Genomic DNA, 16,313 nt, shown 5'->3' on the forward strand with positions numbered 1-16,313 from the left:
ATGATAGAATCGATAATTTTTTTTTACTGTTTTACTGTGAGCAGGTTGGGAGAGCTCGGAAAATCAATTTGGTCGACTTAAAAAAAGGTCGACAATTTTTTCGAATTTTTTTTTTGAAAATCCGCTCCGCCCCCTCCCGAGAAAGTTCTAGATCCGCCTCTGGAGTTTTATGCAAAGCGATTAATTGCTAAAGCAGTTTTTGGGGGAGATAATTCACTTGGTTAAAAGTAATATTTTTCAGTCTCAGCCAATCAGAAATGAGCATAGTACAAGCAGGCCTTGCGTCTTCAACTTGCCGTTTATTTTTAGGGGGAGATTGTTCACTTGGTCTATTAAGGGGGGAGATTGATCACCTGTGCCGATTTTGAGAGAAAAATAATTACTTACCTCCGGTGGCGACATACTTTTGGTCGAACTGCACCCCTTCCTTTATTTGCACTCCAGCAACGTCGCCGCAACTGCTCCGACCTAAAAACGATTTCCCTTAAAAAAGGACCCAAGAAAAACGACTGCCTATTACTGTTAAATGTTTCAAAAAGCTACAAAAATAAAAGTTCATTTTTTTCGTTCTGCGCGGTTTCGACTTTCTAATTCACCGATTTTGTAAGGTTGTTTTTGTAAGTAGTTTTCAGTTTTAGGATACAAGCAGTACTTTTCTGATTTGTATCCCTTTTGATAGAATCATATAATTCAAACTCGGGGTTCCTTTTATCCAATCAACCGGAACAGTCAAAAACGGTTGTCATTTTATTTCCAAATATAGAATGCTCTAATCATTTATATAGAAATGGTCTGGCTCTTGATTTTCATAAACTTAGAAAATTGCCGAAAACCTATAAATTTTTTATTTTTTCATAAATGGAAGTGTTAGATATTTTTTCCATTAACTAAGTACTCATATTTTTTAGTGGTTTTTCATCGTTTTTGGTTATGATCGTAACCAAGTACAAGTGTCGAAGACCTTAGTTCAAAAATTGAATATGCATTGCCGAAAACCTATAAATTTTTTATTTTTTCATAAATGGAAGTGTTAGATATTTTTTCCATTAACTAAGTACTCATATTTTTTAGTGGTTTTTCATCGTTTTTGGTTATGATCGTAACCAAGTACAAGTGTCGAAGACCTTAGTTCAAAAATTGAATATGCATTTAGACAGGTAATAAGTTGTTAAGCTGTACAAAATAGTCGAAAAGATCAAACAATAAATTTTGGCTAACTTTTTAGCATTGCAAATTTTACTGTTTTCTTGCATAAATTTACGTTATGCAAGCCAGAAAAATTTTGGATAAAAATCTGGATTGATCTTGCAGAAAAAATCAGTACTGTTACAGTAAAAAAAAACAGTTTTGTTACAGTACTGCGCCAGCGTCAATTTATCTCTGATCAGAGATAAATCAGCGATAAAATCAGCACTATTATAAAGATATATCAGCACTGTAACAGCACTGTTACAGAGATAAATCAGCACTGTAACATCACTGTTATAGAGATGAATCAGCACTGCAACAGCACTGAAAATTGCAAAAAAGCACTAAAAAGCAAAAGAAATTCTGAAAAAGGCGGTTTTCAGCTGATTTTAGCTGTCGGGGGCTGAATTTGGGTCTGTTTTATCTTATTTTTTTGATTTTAACGACACGTAACAAAACTTTGGAATCAATTCGAAAATTTGAAAAAAATAAATTACTGTTTCAGGACGAAAACAGTGACATAAAAATAACAGTACTGTAACAAAACTGTTCCAGTACTGACACTACTGTTTTTTCTTGTTACAAAGGATTACAAAAGGTTTTTCCTGGAACAGTACTGAAAAAAGTATATCACTAGTTTTAATCTTATTACTGGCAGACCAGTCCGGGAAGTTTGTCTTGATCAAAAATGTGTTCTGCATTTCGACATGCTGATAAAATATTTTGGGCTATGGAAACCAATCAAATTTTTGCGCCACAGTAAGAAAAGCCTGGTCCTACAATTTTTCTTTTTAGAAGTTGTTTGATAAGCTGTATTTACAAAGCAAACTTTTGTCAGTGCAACGATATTCAAATCCAAACCAAAAAAATTGCAATTTCTTTACCCTAATTTAGAAATGTTGTATCTATTTTGAATGACTATCAATTTCCAAAGACTAAGCGTATGGAATTGTATGATTAGCATTTTCGGTCTCTGTAGGTTATTCTGGTCAGTTGGTTTTTAGTAGTAAACGTTTTTGTCCGTTTTTACGGTGCAAATATAAACACAATGCTAGCATATTTTATCAATTTTTTCCAGAGTAAAAATTTTTCCAGCACCTTTGAGAAAACAAGTGACAGATCCCACCTCTTCTTTAAGAGTCCATTCAGTACTCGGACTAGTCCTCAAAGAGCGGCACCCAGAAAACACTCCAGATGCGTCAAATCTTCCCGTAATGACTCGCGCATTGCCCCATTCAAGTATGGCGGCTTCGACGCAGTCAAGGATGCTCAAACCTTCCAGATAGATTTCAGAGTCCAGGCTATCACGGACAACTGTTTTGTTGATGAAGTATCCGTGAACACATGGATAGTCTTCTAGAGTTCAAAACGAATCTTATTTTCTTGAATGCTTTTTGAATTCGGAAAAACTTGAATGAAATTCCTATTTGTTTTCCGTTTTTTTTTACCTGTAAACTTTACCTTAGACTGTTTTATTGCTTAAACTCAATCACTTAATCATACAGATACAAATGCTCATTAAAAATTGTATATTTTTTGTTGAAATGTTCAAAAACGTTGATTTTTGTAGTTTTAACAATGAATACGACTTTGACTCTGGAATATAACCTTGAAAATAACTTTTACTTATTCAAGGCGTTTTATTTAAGCAGTTTTTCTAATTTCAAGCTAAATAGGATGCAATGATCTACATATGTTTTGGTGTCTCGATCAGCAATATTAGGACAAACAAAAAACATATATATTGATTGATAATTTTTAAAGAAGTTTTATATTCCTGTCTTTGAGTTGATAGCTACTGACCAGTGATAATGCATGAACCTTCAGTAGTGTACCGTTTAGACATGTCCAAAAATTGACCGTCGAAGACACCCCCCAGCACCGCACAAGCTGGCTCGGAATTCTCCACATCAAACAGCTCAATCCATCCTTGAATGAGTTCGAAACCTTGACTTGCCACAGCTTCTGAGCAGTTTTGCCCAGAAAAAACTTCGCGAACCCATCCTTTTGTAAGATTTGATATAAATGTTCCTCCAAAATTGCCAGTGGAACAGGTTTCGGTAGCTAGCTCTGAAATTGAAATAAAATATCAATTTTAAAATTCTAAGGGCGTTTCACAATTATCACAAAGTATTGAGGCGTTCAGAAATGACTAATTTCTTCATTGCCGGTTCGACCACTTCGCCCGGTAAACCAACTGAACCGACGTATCAACTGAATTGGTATTAAAAGAGTCGGGATAAGGAAATAAACTAAGAACATACCTAACTGAAGTTAAAAAGTGCCAGATAACTCAAGGAAACCGATAGAAATGAGTGAAATTTTGATCTCTTTTTCACTATAGCTTCCTACAAAACAATTATCACAAAAATGTTTTTTTGAGATTCAAAAATTTTTTGTGATTGCCACTTTTTTACGATACTAACCCAGTTAGAAAAAAAATTGGGTTAAAATATATTTTTTTAGTGCGCTGGGAATCATTCGTGAAATTATATTCACTAGACAACTCGATTTGGGTAACTTCGAATCATACCTCGGCTCTTGAATCGGATGTTTTCCTGTCTGCACTCGCCTTCGTAGAGAATGAGCTGGCCTCGGTTGGAGAACAGTAGCTGAGATCCTTTGCCACGTGATAGCTGGAATGTCTCCTGTAAACATTCGACTCTTCTTTTAATATAAGGTCTTTTTCTCAAAGCTCATCTTTTTGTTATTTTCAAAACTGGATCAATATGCTGAAAAAATAGGTTGAAATTGTTGAGGTCAGACCATCTCAAGGTCAGACAGATTAATTGAATCGTAGTCAAAACTGATTAAACTCAGACAAGGTCAACTATTGATGTCAAACTAATTATAATTACTCAGTAATTAATTAACTGGTACTTTTGTGATGCTTAGTTTGTCATTTCATATAAACTCACTTCTTTCAATTCATTCTTCAACAATCAGTACCTCCTCTCAACCTCAATTCAATTCTCAGATTCTATCTCAGTCTCTAACCCCAGCTTTTAATCCTAGTTGCTCTAACTCTGAATCTTATCAGGTTATGGGCCCAGATTTCTAATTTTTTTCTTTTATTATTTTTCTGTCAGAGTTTTTAACTTTTAGCTAGCAGTCTTAAGCAACAAAGGACTTGAAACTGGCAGCCTTTAGTGGAAATCTGGAGATTTTCCTGCTTGGTCGACGAAGTTTGTGGCGCTGATGCACACCAAGGGCCTGCTCAGGACATTGATGGGCAATGATGATCTGCCAGATGCTGAGCCTACTCTCCCCGTGAGTCCGAATGCTGATCAGCAGGCAGCCTAAGATACCAAGATGCAGGAGTGAGCAGTGTTGATCCAGCAGAGGAAAGACAATCTAAACAATGTGTGGTTCCACCAACAACACCACTTTGATGTACATAAAGAACACACTGCGTGGGAACAGATGGCTATGGCGATGGACGAAGGCTTGGAAGCTGCTTCAAGAAAAATTTTACTGTGTAGAGAGGCCGACGGTGGTCAGTCTAGTAGGTCAGCTTTATACTAAACCCATTGGGGATGGATTGACTTTTCCTTCTCTCTAGCTACTCATGCTCTGAAATACTATGTAAAATTGGTAATAATTCAACTATTCGGGGCATCACAGTAGCTAAAAAGTACGTTTAAAAGTTTTACACAGTCTCTGGGCACCGGACCTTCAATTCCGTTTCCCCTCAGAGATAACCACCGTTTCCCCTCAGAGCTGTCCCACCGGACCTTCCTTTCTTCGGATCTTCTTCAGTTAAGCGTCTTATCGTGTCCTGTTATCACGATAAGAGGCTCCGTTTTTCCGTTTTTCGTTCTGATCTTATTGTCCCCTTCTGGTTAACAAGGCCTTTTTCAAGTTTTTCAGAAATACTCTAGTCCAAATCGAGAATTTGAAACTTAAAACTCTGGAATATTGCTACCCTCTTTTTCGTAACGAATTCGCAGCTAACGTCGCTAATGCCTGGTTTCGTTCTCGTCGGAGGGTTCGACTGTGCCAATCCGAGCTAAAGGCACGCATGAGAACTTTGTCGTGCAAGAGAGCTTTCAACCAGCCAAGACGTTTCCAGAGCTGAGAACGAGGTTGAGGAACTACGATGACTCCAGGAAGGCTCGATGTGAAAAGAGCACTGAACATGATCATATAGCCATGCAAGCTGTGAGGAAGAGGAAAAGAGTGTCAAGTAGTATCTGCTATTTGTGCGATCAGAAGGGTCATATGGCGAGGGACTGCAAAATCAAAAGGGACAGTGGACAATCCAGTGCTCGAGGCAGTGGGTCGAACGAAGCAAGTGGGCTAGGAGCAAAGAAGCAAGGGTGTTCCAAGTGTGGGCAGCCTGGACGTTTTTGATGGGAGAGCAAGCAGAGGAGGACAGGGTTCTTCAGTTGTTGTGCTGCAACTTGATTGAAGGGAGATGACCTCATTGTGAATACGCGACAGGACTGTCTTTTCTAGCTTTGAGAGCTGGAACGAAGGGACAACTGTGATGAACCCCTACATAACGCTGTAAAGGATTGAGGGCAAAGGACCAGTGGAAGTGGAGATCAGGGACTGCCATGATGCTGTGAGGAGCTACACTTTTCACAATGTGCTGTTCGTGCCGAGCTACAGTGTGAACTCGATGAGTGTGAGCTCAGCTGTTGCCAGAGGCTCAAGCTTCAGTTTCGCCGCAGATGCGTCACATCTACTCGCATCAGATGGGGGACAGCTACCTGTGAAGCGACGGGGCAAGCTTTTCTTCCTTGAGTGCAAGTTCATGAGAAAGCCGATGACTCTAGTGACGAAAACAAGGAGGGATAACAGAGATGCAATGTTGTGGCACACATGACTGAGGTACCTCAACCAGCAGGATCTTTCATCGAGTGTCAATGAGGGCGAGCTAGAGTTCTGCGAAGTGTGTACAGCTTCTAAGATGCATGAAGTAGCAGTGCCTAAGAAGACTGAAAGCAGAGCATCGGCAGTGAGGCAACGGGTCTTCAGTGACATTCAGGGGCCATTTGAATTACGGAGCTACTATGCCTTGAGCTTCATCGACGACTTCAGTCGGCTAGTTGTGGTCAAGTACCTGGTGAAGAAGAGTGATGCTCTACTGAAGTTCCAGGAGTTTGTGGCTGAGCATGGAGCATCGAAGTGCCTGCGAACTGACAATGGAGGTGAGTATTCGTCAAATGCATTTAGGAGGTTTTGTAGAGAAACCCAGGTGAAGCGAGAGTTCACTGTCCCCAATACTCCCCAACAGAATGGTGAAGCAGAGCGCTACAATACCGAGGTCTGCTGGCCGAAGCAAACTAGCGAAGATGTTCTGGGTGCGAGCAATGTCGACAGCCGTGAGGGTTTGCAACTTGTGTCCCAAATCCAGCAACGAGAAGCGCCTTTCACCGACAGAGATGCACTATGGGAAACCATCAAAAGTGAGCTATTTGCGTGTGTTCGCTTGCCTGGTGTACTATCTGGACCGAGGCAACAGACGGAAACTGGATCCAAAGCGCAAGAAAAGCAAGTTCATCGGCTAAAACGAGGAGAGCAAAGCCTACCTGCTGATGGATCTAGAAACAAGAAGAGTGTTGCGAGCAAGAAGCGTGATAATCAATGAGAACATCATTCCAGATGACTTGTTGGTTGAGCCATTACAAACCCCGGAGCTATCAATCCAGGGGTGCATTGATATTGAGCAAGCAAGCACTACGAAAACGAAGCGCGCCAACTGAGGATGATACTACAGATTCAGTGGGGACTAATGAGGAAAATCAGGTCGAGGAGGAAGCAGTAGATTCACATTCTACTGATCATCCTGTGCTGAGGTCCGTTAGGACAAGGAACCCACCAATTCGATACGGACTCACCTATACCCATGCTTCAGTGACTGGAATTCAAGAGCCAAGGGGCTATTCAGAAGCAGTGTCTGGACCCGAAAAGGAGCAGTGGCTGGCAGCTATGGCATTAGAGGTGAAGTAATCTCAAAAAGTATTTCCTGGACGTTGGGTTCTTGCGGTACAGAGAGATGCAATGGGACAAGTGGAGCGGTTCAAAGCCCGATATGTAGTGAAAAGGCTCATGCAAATGGAAGGACTTGACTTCAATGAGACGTTTGCTCCAACCTGTAGACCCGAAACAAAAAAGATACTGCTGGCTCTGGGGGAACAAGATGGTATTATACTTCATCAGATGAATATTAAGTCAGCCTTCCTCAACTTTCCTCTAGCAGAGACAATGTACATGGAGCAGCCACAGGGGGTTTAGCACCGGTGCAGCCAAGTGTGCTTACTACAACGAAGTCTCTATGGGCTGCGGCATGCAGGAAAAGACTGGTATCAGACGCTGAGCACTTTCCTTCTTGATGAAGGGTTCACTGGAAGCAGCAACGACTTCTGTTTGTTCACTATGAGGGGAAAAATTGATGCAATGATTTATGTACTGGTTTGGGTAGTTGACATCATCATTGAATGCGGATGTCAAGAAGAAGTTGACAAACTGAGGAGCCGTTTCTCCGAACGATTCAAGATGGATGACAGAGGCGCACTGTCCTGGTTCCTGGAAACACAGGTCGAGCAGTCACCTGGGAAGGTAACAGTAGATCAATCTCGTTACATCGACGACTGCTTGGAGCGCTTTGACCTTGATGAATACAAACCAGTGGGCACACCAGTGGACATCAGCCCAAAACTGTCGAAGAAGGGCTGCCCTGAAGCTGGGTCAGCAGAGGCAGTATCCATGTAGGTTGAGGACTACAGAGGCATTGTTGGCTCATTTTTGTACATAGCTAAGCAAACAAAGCCTGATATCCTAGCTACTGTGACGCAACTCTCTCGTTTCCTGGAGAATCCGGGAAGGGTGCACTGGGTGGCTGCAAAATGAGTTCTTCGTTACCTGGAGGGGAGCAAAGATCTGGAGCTGTGCTACACTAATGAAGCTGGTGGTGTAAAACTCTATGGATCCGCAGATGCTGACGGGCCTGGATATTTGGATTATAGAAGGTCAACTTCTGGCTGCAGTTTTCATTTGCAGAAGGCAGGGGCAGCAATTAGTTGGAGCTTCAAGAAGCAACCAACTGCAGCTATATCTACCAGTGAGGCTGAGTACCAAGCAAGGGCAGCAGCGGTTCAAGAGGCTCTTTATCTGCGATCACTTCTCGTTGAGATACTGACCAACTGTCATCAAGGAGGACAACCAGAGCTGTATCAAAATGTACAAGAATCCTGTGATGCAGAAGCAAAAAAAACACATCGATATGAATACCATTTTGCTCAGTCAGCTTCCTACTGAGTTCATGGAAGCTGACTTGTTGACAAAAGCCCTGAGCAAGGCTAAAGCGGAACAGCATCGTCAAACCTTGACGGGTTGCAGCCTAACGTTGGACAAAGCCAATTCAGCCTCAGTGGGTGTGTTGAGGTCAGACCATCTCAAGGTCAGACAGATTAATTGAATCGTATTCGAAACTAATTAAACTCAGACAAAGTCAACTAGTGATCTCAAACTAAATAATTAGCCAGTAATTAATTAACTAGTACTTTTGTGATGCTTAGTTTGTCATGTCATTTATATTTACTTCTTTCATTTTGTTCTTCAACAATCACTACCTCTTCTCAATCCTCAGTTCAAACCTCAGATTCTATCTCAGTTTCTAACCCCAGCTTTTAATCCTAGTTGCTCTAACACTGAATCATAACAGAAATTAGTTCCAGCAAAAATGTTATTGAATTTTCATATAAAACAGAAGTTCAAATTAATAGTTTGCTATTTTGGTTCGTATAGCAGAAAACACACTCCCACAACCGACATTTTAATATTTTAAAAGTAGTTTTACGAGACATAACTTTAAAGCCTGATATCACGATGTAAGATATGAACAAAAAACGTCTTCAGAATATTTAATTTGCTCACCTCAAAAAAAAATTCGTATAATTTTGTTAACGTAAAACTAACGACAAATTATGTTACTGTCTTCCAAAACTGAGTTTTAAATTGTCGGCGGGGTGGATGGGGGGGGGGGGGGGTTGTTGGTTTGGGAAAGATGCATTATCAATTATGGTTCTTACATTTGTTTGACTGTTTGATAGGTGAAGGAAACCCAGTTCGCTCATTCTCAGTTGATCCCAACTCCATTCACTTCCATGCTGGTAGTTGTTGAGAATCTCTGTATTGAGCGTTTTTCTCCTAATTATTATTCCATTATGTTTCATGTTATCAAAAGTGATCACATATTTTCCATCAGGTGACTCATAAAAACCATTTTCGATTGTTTTCATTCCATTAATGTCCAATACAGTCTGCTGGGTGCAAAAAGTTTCGACGGTGCCTCTCAGTTGTGAAAAATAACCATCAGCTTCCAACTTAGGCAGCCAGGGGATATTGTAGTAAGCGAGCACCTGAATAAAGGGACCTTGCAGATAGGGTTGAGGAAAGTACCAATTGAACGAGTTGCCGGAAGATCCCCCTTTTGATATTACTGTCTCTGCTGAAATGAAACAACATCATGATCCAGCTCTTTAGCTCCTTTTGATTTTGTTGAAAAAAAATGGCATTCAAAAAAACGTTTGGATTTGATTTTAATTGTTAGAATTACAATGAAAACAGTCAGGTTTATCAAGCGGAGAAAGATATACAATTTTTGTGATTCAACTTGGCGTATAAATAACCTTTAGACCATTTTATCATGATATTTTGACGAAGCGCATAGTTAGGATTAAATTCGGTATGCGCTCCCTTTTTGACGTCGAGCAGCAAATCAGTACTGCTCGAGAATTATACAGCAATCTTGGGAAGTGTATTTGTAACTTAGCTCAATCAGACATAACTATGGGCCATCTATGTTCAGTTCATTGATTCATATGAGATTTATTTGCTAATGAACGTAATCATCACTGCTTCGGAGTAATAATTCAACAGAGAGAAAGTTTAAAAATTTGTTTTTTTTTAAATTACACCCTGTGATATTATGATACGCTTCTTGAAATCGCTGAAGAACATTTTGCGCCATACACTAAAGTAAAAAACGGGATGGAAAGAGGGTTCGAATCTGCGTTGGGTCGACCCGCACCGAAGATTTATGTATAAAAATCAATTATAATGGATTTTTGTTGGCTAAAATGCAGTCTACATAATAAAAAAAAATAATTATCAACAAATGACAACAGCAAGCAAGAAGATTTTTTTTAAATAATCATAATCCATTATATTTGAACAAAAAATGGATTATATTTTTCTCTATAAACATTTTTAAAATCGATTGAGAATAGTTTTTTTTTTCCAAAAACAGTAACAACGTAATCCAATTCTAATCCATTATAAATTATAGTTTTCAATTTTTAGAGCGGCAGACAACAAAAATCCGATATAATGGATTACTATCCATCAAACTTCAGTGCGGGAATTGTTAGGCAATTTGGAAATTAAAATATTTTTTCTGTTCTTACTGTAGGTTATTTTGCTATTATTTAACTTTAAGCTATTAAGTGTTTTCTCGAGTTCTAACCTTCTAAAGTAGTGTAGAGAAGTAACACGTGTGGATGGGGATCAACAGACGAAATACTCGAGTCTGGTAGGGAACTTTTTTCAGAACTTAATATCAACTAATCATCAAGTATTATTTAATGAGGGAAAGAGGGTTCGAATCTGCGTTGGATCGACCCGCACCGAAGGTTTATGTATAAAAATCATTTATAATGGGTTTTTGTAGGCTAAAAGGCAGTCTACATAATCGATAAAGAACAATTATGAACAAATGACAATAGCAAGCAAGAAGATTTTTTTAAATAATCATAATCCATTATATTTGAATAAATAGGATTATTTTTCTTTCTATAAAGATTTTCGAAAAAAATGAAGATAGCTGATTAAAATCGATTGAAATGCTTAGTTTTTTTTCCAAAAAATAATATCAACGTTATCCATTTCTAATTCATTATAATCGATAGTTTTCAATTTTTAGAGAGACAGACAATAAAAACCCAATATAATCGATTACTATCCATGAAACTTCAGTGCGGGAATTGTTATCCAAATTGGAAACTAATTGTTTTTCTGTACTCACTTGTACATGATTTTGCTATTATTTAAGTCTTAAGTATAAAGCGTTTTCTCTGGTTCTAACCTTCTAGAGTAGTAAAAAGAGGTAACACGTGTGGATGGGGATCAACAGACGAAAGGATCTTTTTTGGCAATTTAAAAAAACTAACCAGCGCAAAGTCAATTCGGCCAAAGACAATTCAGCTAATTTGAAATGCAGACAGTTCAGCCAAAAATAGTGAGACAATTCAGCCAGTTTCAAAAAATGCTAGATTCGAAAGAAAAAAATCGGAATTGGAGTTATTTCTCGGTTTAAGGTCGCCGGTGGGCGATAACCGGCTCTAAACTTTGTATAGAGTCTTACCCTCTGTTGGCAAGCTCGCAACACGTTGGCGCGACTGCGGCGGTCACTATTATTGGCTGAATTGTCTCTGGCTGAATTATCTGCATACTTTTGGCTGAAATGTCTGAATTTCAAATCGGCTGAATTGTCTTTGGCCGAATTGTCTGGACGCGAAACTAACCATCAAGTATCTTTTAAGGACAAGAAGCATCGAAGTCCAAAAAGAGCATTGTTTTATTACTAAATCACTTTCGGGACAGTACTGTGAAATTAAATCTGTGATCTTTCAACGATCAGTTTAAGATTGGCACTGTACAGGGTCTGATGCATCGCCTTAATTTAACTTGAACTTTACTGAAGCACTGCGAGACCATTTGGAGGTACGAAAAATGAGACAAAATGATGGCTTCATGTCATATTAAATATAAGAATAGTTAACTAGCCGAGCAGTAGTTGAACAGCTCTGATGTAATGTTTTACCTATGTACATTTCTTCTGTTGTGTCGGTCGGCGAAGATACGTTGACCATAAGTTGTTGACCGTCATACTTTTTTCCTTCAAACAGAACCACCTTGATTTTCTTCAGAATATCTGAATTTAGACTGTATCCTTTTCCATCATCTGGTATTGATTTAATTTCCGGATTCCACCAGGGAAGAAAAACATGCTGTTTTTCACTCTGAATGATCTTCGAGTTTGAGAGTGTCACTTCGATTTGCAGGTTGTACAGTGTGAACAGATTCAATTCGTTCGACTGCAGCTCAAACTCACAGACAGACGAAATGCACTCGTCTAAAGTTAGCGTATCTTTGCAGCTTCTTATTTAGTATTGATGATCCCCCAAGACAGATTTAGGGGAGTGGGGGAGGGGGGGTCGAAGCTCTCCTCCAAAAACCGACTGTTGATCAAAACCATTGCAACTTATCATGAGATTTTGGTCAATAAAAGCTTTTAAAAAATGTTACCTTTGTTTTTAGATTTCACGAAGAGATTACTGCTATTGTCTTCTTCAAAATTCAGCTGGATTTTCTCAAAATTGTCGGGCATCTGAAGACGAAACTTCAGTTTTTCGGGCTCTCCCGAATCGTTTTTTACTATTTGCACATTTTCTTCGGACAACACCAAGTTGACATAAGGCATTCTTTCATAATTGAAGTTAACAGCTGGCGAGGCCATATCTTCGCTAAAAGTCACTACTTTAATATCGATTGATGTTTTGTTGGTAGAAGCTTCAAATTTACAAGGGTTCTCTGTAGCGTTGCAAGTCTGTTTATTTTTTTCGTCCGATCCGGTTGTGATTTCAATATAGGACAAAATGTTCCCTTTAGTCTCGTACTGCATAAAAATACTTGAGTTGAATTCCAACTCGAAGAAAGTAACTTCTGTCAAGACTGAAGATCCAAGAACTAGAATTAAAGTTTCACCATTTTCGCCGTTAGCTGAAACAATGCTTAACTCAAGCTCCTTTCCATAAAACTGCCTGTCGAACGTCTTTCTGATATATGTATCAAACGGAATTGAAAATCGAGTGCGATTGGAGCTGTTTGAATCATGACTTATAAAGCCTTGCAGATGAGATCCGTCGCCTTCGAGATAGAACTTGAAATCCAAATCTTTGTTGGTCTGAATCTCATATTCCAAAATTTCGATTTTTGCAGGTTTTGTGAAAACCGAAAATGAATTGGATTCTACATAATTGCCGGCTTCAACATCAGCTGTGATCGTGTAATTACTTCCAGGAACTAGCTTGTCAAAAGTAAAACTTGTTCCGTTCGGATGTAGTTCGCTGCAAACAAATACAGATTTTTTAATTTGCTCTGGATTTACCGTCAAAACAACACGTTCACAATTGCTATCTAGAACCATTGTACCACTGATTTTATTTGTTCCGGATTTTTTGAAAGTAACGAACGCTGGTCTCGGTTTCATTGTAACTGGAAGGTAAGTTCTGTCGCCGAAAACATTAGGAAGAAGAATCGATGGCTGTAATATGAGTTCATAGGTTGTTCCAGGATCTAAGTTAGTGATGTTTTCCGAGAAAGAGTCGCTGGCGCCATAAGTGCGGATTCGGTCGCCAAAACTCAGTTTAGTTGCCGCAGATTTTGACATTTTCCATTCCAACAAGATCCAATCTTCGCCTTTCATCGAAACGGTTTCATTGATGATGAAAGGATCCAAGCCCCCTGGAAAAAAAAATATTTATAACTTTCTTTATTCTATTTCAGAAGCTATCGGGCAGTATGTTCCGACCTTACAATTTGAAACATTAGAATATTACTATAATTTTTTCACACTTTTTCCACCTCCTCTGTCGAAAAAGTTCTTTGATCCGCCTCTCACTTGAATAACTCCACAAATCACTCGCCATCAGATGTTACAATCGTCTCACTATAAATATTATGATTAGCTACATTAGAAATTCAACTCAAATAAATTATGCTCAAGAAAGAACAAAACATAATAAAAACATGAATCGCATACTGCATTTATTTTTGAAAGTTATTATATTTTTTAATATCTTTTTAACATAGCACCCTTTTTTGTGCGTCGTAATTTGAAGAAATATAATAATTGTTTCTGTCATGATTAATAAAAAAAATTGTCGACAAAATTTATCTTTCAAAATTTAATAACAAAACTACAAACGAATTGAAGTTTTTAAAAAATTTTAACATTTCTTTCTTTTTTGTTTTTCAGATTCTTTCATAAAATTTTTGCACCTCGTTTCGCCAGGGACACTCGGGATCTCAAACAAACGTTATTGTGTACTGTAGCATTCTACATTAAAGTTTCAAAAGTGGCCTATTTTTATTGTAAGGACAGTTTCGGTCAGATTTTTGCGCTAATTCTACAAAAACCAGATTTCTTTTAAATTTAACATTTGTTCTTAGTACTACTTGAAAAATGACTTAAATACTGACGGCATGGTTGTTACGCAAAAGGATGAAAATATTCATAACATTACTATAACTTCTTTCAGCGATTAAATACGATTTGGTTTTTTCATAACTATTTGATAGAATTAGTGTCATTTAAAATATTTGGCTCGTTCAAGTCTACATAATAACAATTTAAGGCATACTAAGCAAAAACATCCAAAATCAACAAACCCAAGATCTCCACGAAAATTTTCTGACATGTCAAATTTTTGATTTTTTGTTGCCATTGAAACCCGCACTGACAAAATTGAATCGAACTTGAAGTTGAGATCTCTTTCACTTTCAAAAAATAATGCAAATTCTAAGTTTAATTGCCGACTAAAATGTTGTCTATATAATCGATGATCTTGGCAAATTTAGACCACGTAAGGGATTTTTAGTCCATTTTAATCAATTATTTTTAAAAATTAAAAATTCATTCAAATCCATTATTTTGATTATAATCCATTTTTGTTTTCAATATAATGGATTTTTTTTTGTACATAAAATCCATCAAAATTGAATAAATTTTGTAAATAGTGACTCTATTTTTTTCAACTTCCTCCAAAACTTGAACGAACACGTTCATCTAGGGGCTGCCAGTAGATAGTAGTTTTGAAGAGGCCAATATGTAGTAGTTTTTCAAAAAATGCCCGAAAACGGCATCTTTGACCAGTTTTTTTAAGAAATAGCGCTAAAAATATGGTCGACATACGTTCTTTTTAGTATTGTGGGGCTCGGCCGACCTGAAAAAAATGTTTCAATTATCAAATTTTTTTGAAAGCCCCACTTAGCATTACGAGGCCAAACTGTGCATTCTGTGCATTGTATGCGGATTCCGCAACATGCTAAAATCAGATTTGTCGAGGAATCCGCAAAAGTGCTACAATTCTTTGATGTTCTTTGCTGTTTTGGATTCCTTAAACAAAAACCTAAAACACTGTACCGTTCAAAATCGCTCCAAAAATAGGCGAAATTGGAATCCAGAACATGATTTGCTTGTCGCGGAATCCGAAACAAAATAAACGTGCCGACAAAATTTACGTTAAAAATATATGTACGTTAAAGTGATATTTGCTTGTTGCGGAATCCGAAACAAAATAAATGTGCGACAAAATTTACGTTAAAAATATATGTACGCGGAATCTACGTAAATTTTGTAAGTGGAATCCACTTACGTTTTGGAACATGTTTAAATACGTGTCTCTGGAATCCAGGAACATACAGACACAAAATTGGCGCCTATCCAGTGCACGGTTTGGCCTCATAATGAAGTTCTCCCCTAAAGCCCCCCCCCCCCCACTACGTCCCGCTCTCGTTCAGTCCTCCTCTCGGTTTGGACCAATGAAATTCATTTAAAAGAATAACAAAAATACGTGACTATGTGACTTTTTAGAAACTTTCATAAACGCGATTGAAATTAGGAAAAAATTTAAATTTAGCGGGAGAACTAAATAACTAATTTAAATTTAACATTTTTATCAAAAATGAAAAAGCACACCAAAAGATTCTTATAAATGGATTATAATCTATTATAATCGATTAAAACTAGTTTGTTTTGATAAAAATGTTTGAAAAAAGTTGAAAATAATCGATTATAATCAATGATATTGGAATTATATTGCTTAAAACATAGTGTCATTTTAACCCATTTTTAATAGATTATAGTCAGTTTTTTTTTTCATTGTTTTTTAAAGACTGACAATGCAAATTCAAAATAATTGATTAGTATTCATGAAACTTCAGAGCGGGCTCCAACCAAAAAGAATCAATTCATATTGTTTCTCAGTTTTCTCATTGATTGATGCCGATTGATTTTATTATTTTTTATTCGCATAACTAATTGCACTAAAATA

The 16,313-nt window shown here is 37.8% G+C and overlaps 1 protein-coding gene across 1 annotated transcript; it reads left to right on the forward strand.

Moving 5' to 3' along the window:
- Positions 1-4,611: 4,611 nt before the first annotated feature.
- Positions 4,612-6,019, forward strand: LOC134838891 (uncharacterized). Its single transcript, XM_063854195.1, has 3 exons — positions 4,612-4,693; positions 5,261-5,516; positions 5,704-6,019. Exons 1-3 carry the CDS (start codon positions 4,612-4,614, stop codon positions 6,017-6,019), a joined length of 654 nt encoding a protein of 217 aa, XP_063710265.1.
- The last annotated feature ends 10,294 nt before the right edge of the window (positions 6,020-16,313 follow it).

The sequence above is a fragment of the Symsagittifera roscoffensis genome, chromosome 2, assembly GCF_963678635.1.
Source record: "Symsagittifera roscoffensis chromosome 2, txSymRosc1.1, whole genome shotgun sequence".
In the NCBI taxonomy this organism is placed as follows: Eukaryota; Metazoa; Xenacoelomorpha; order Acoela; family Convolutidae; genus Symsagittifera; species Symsagittifera roscoffensis.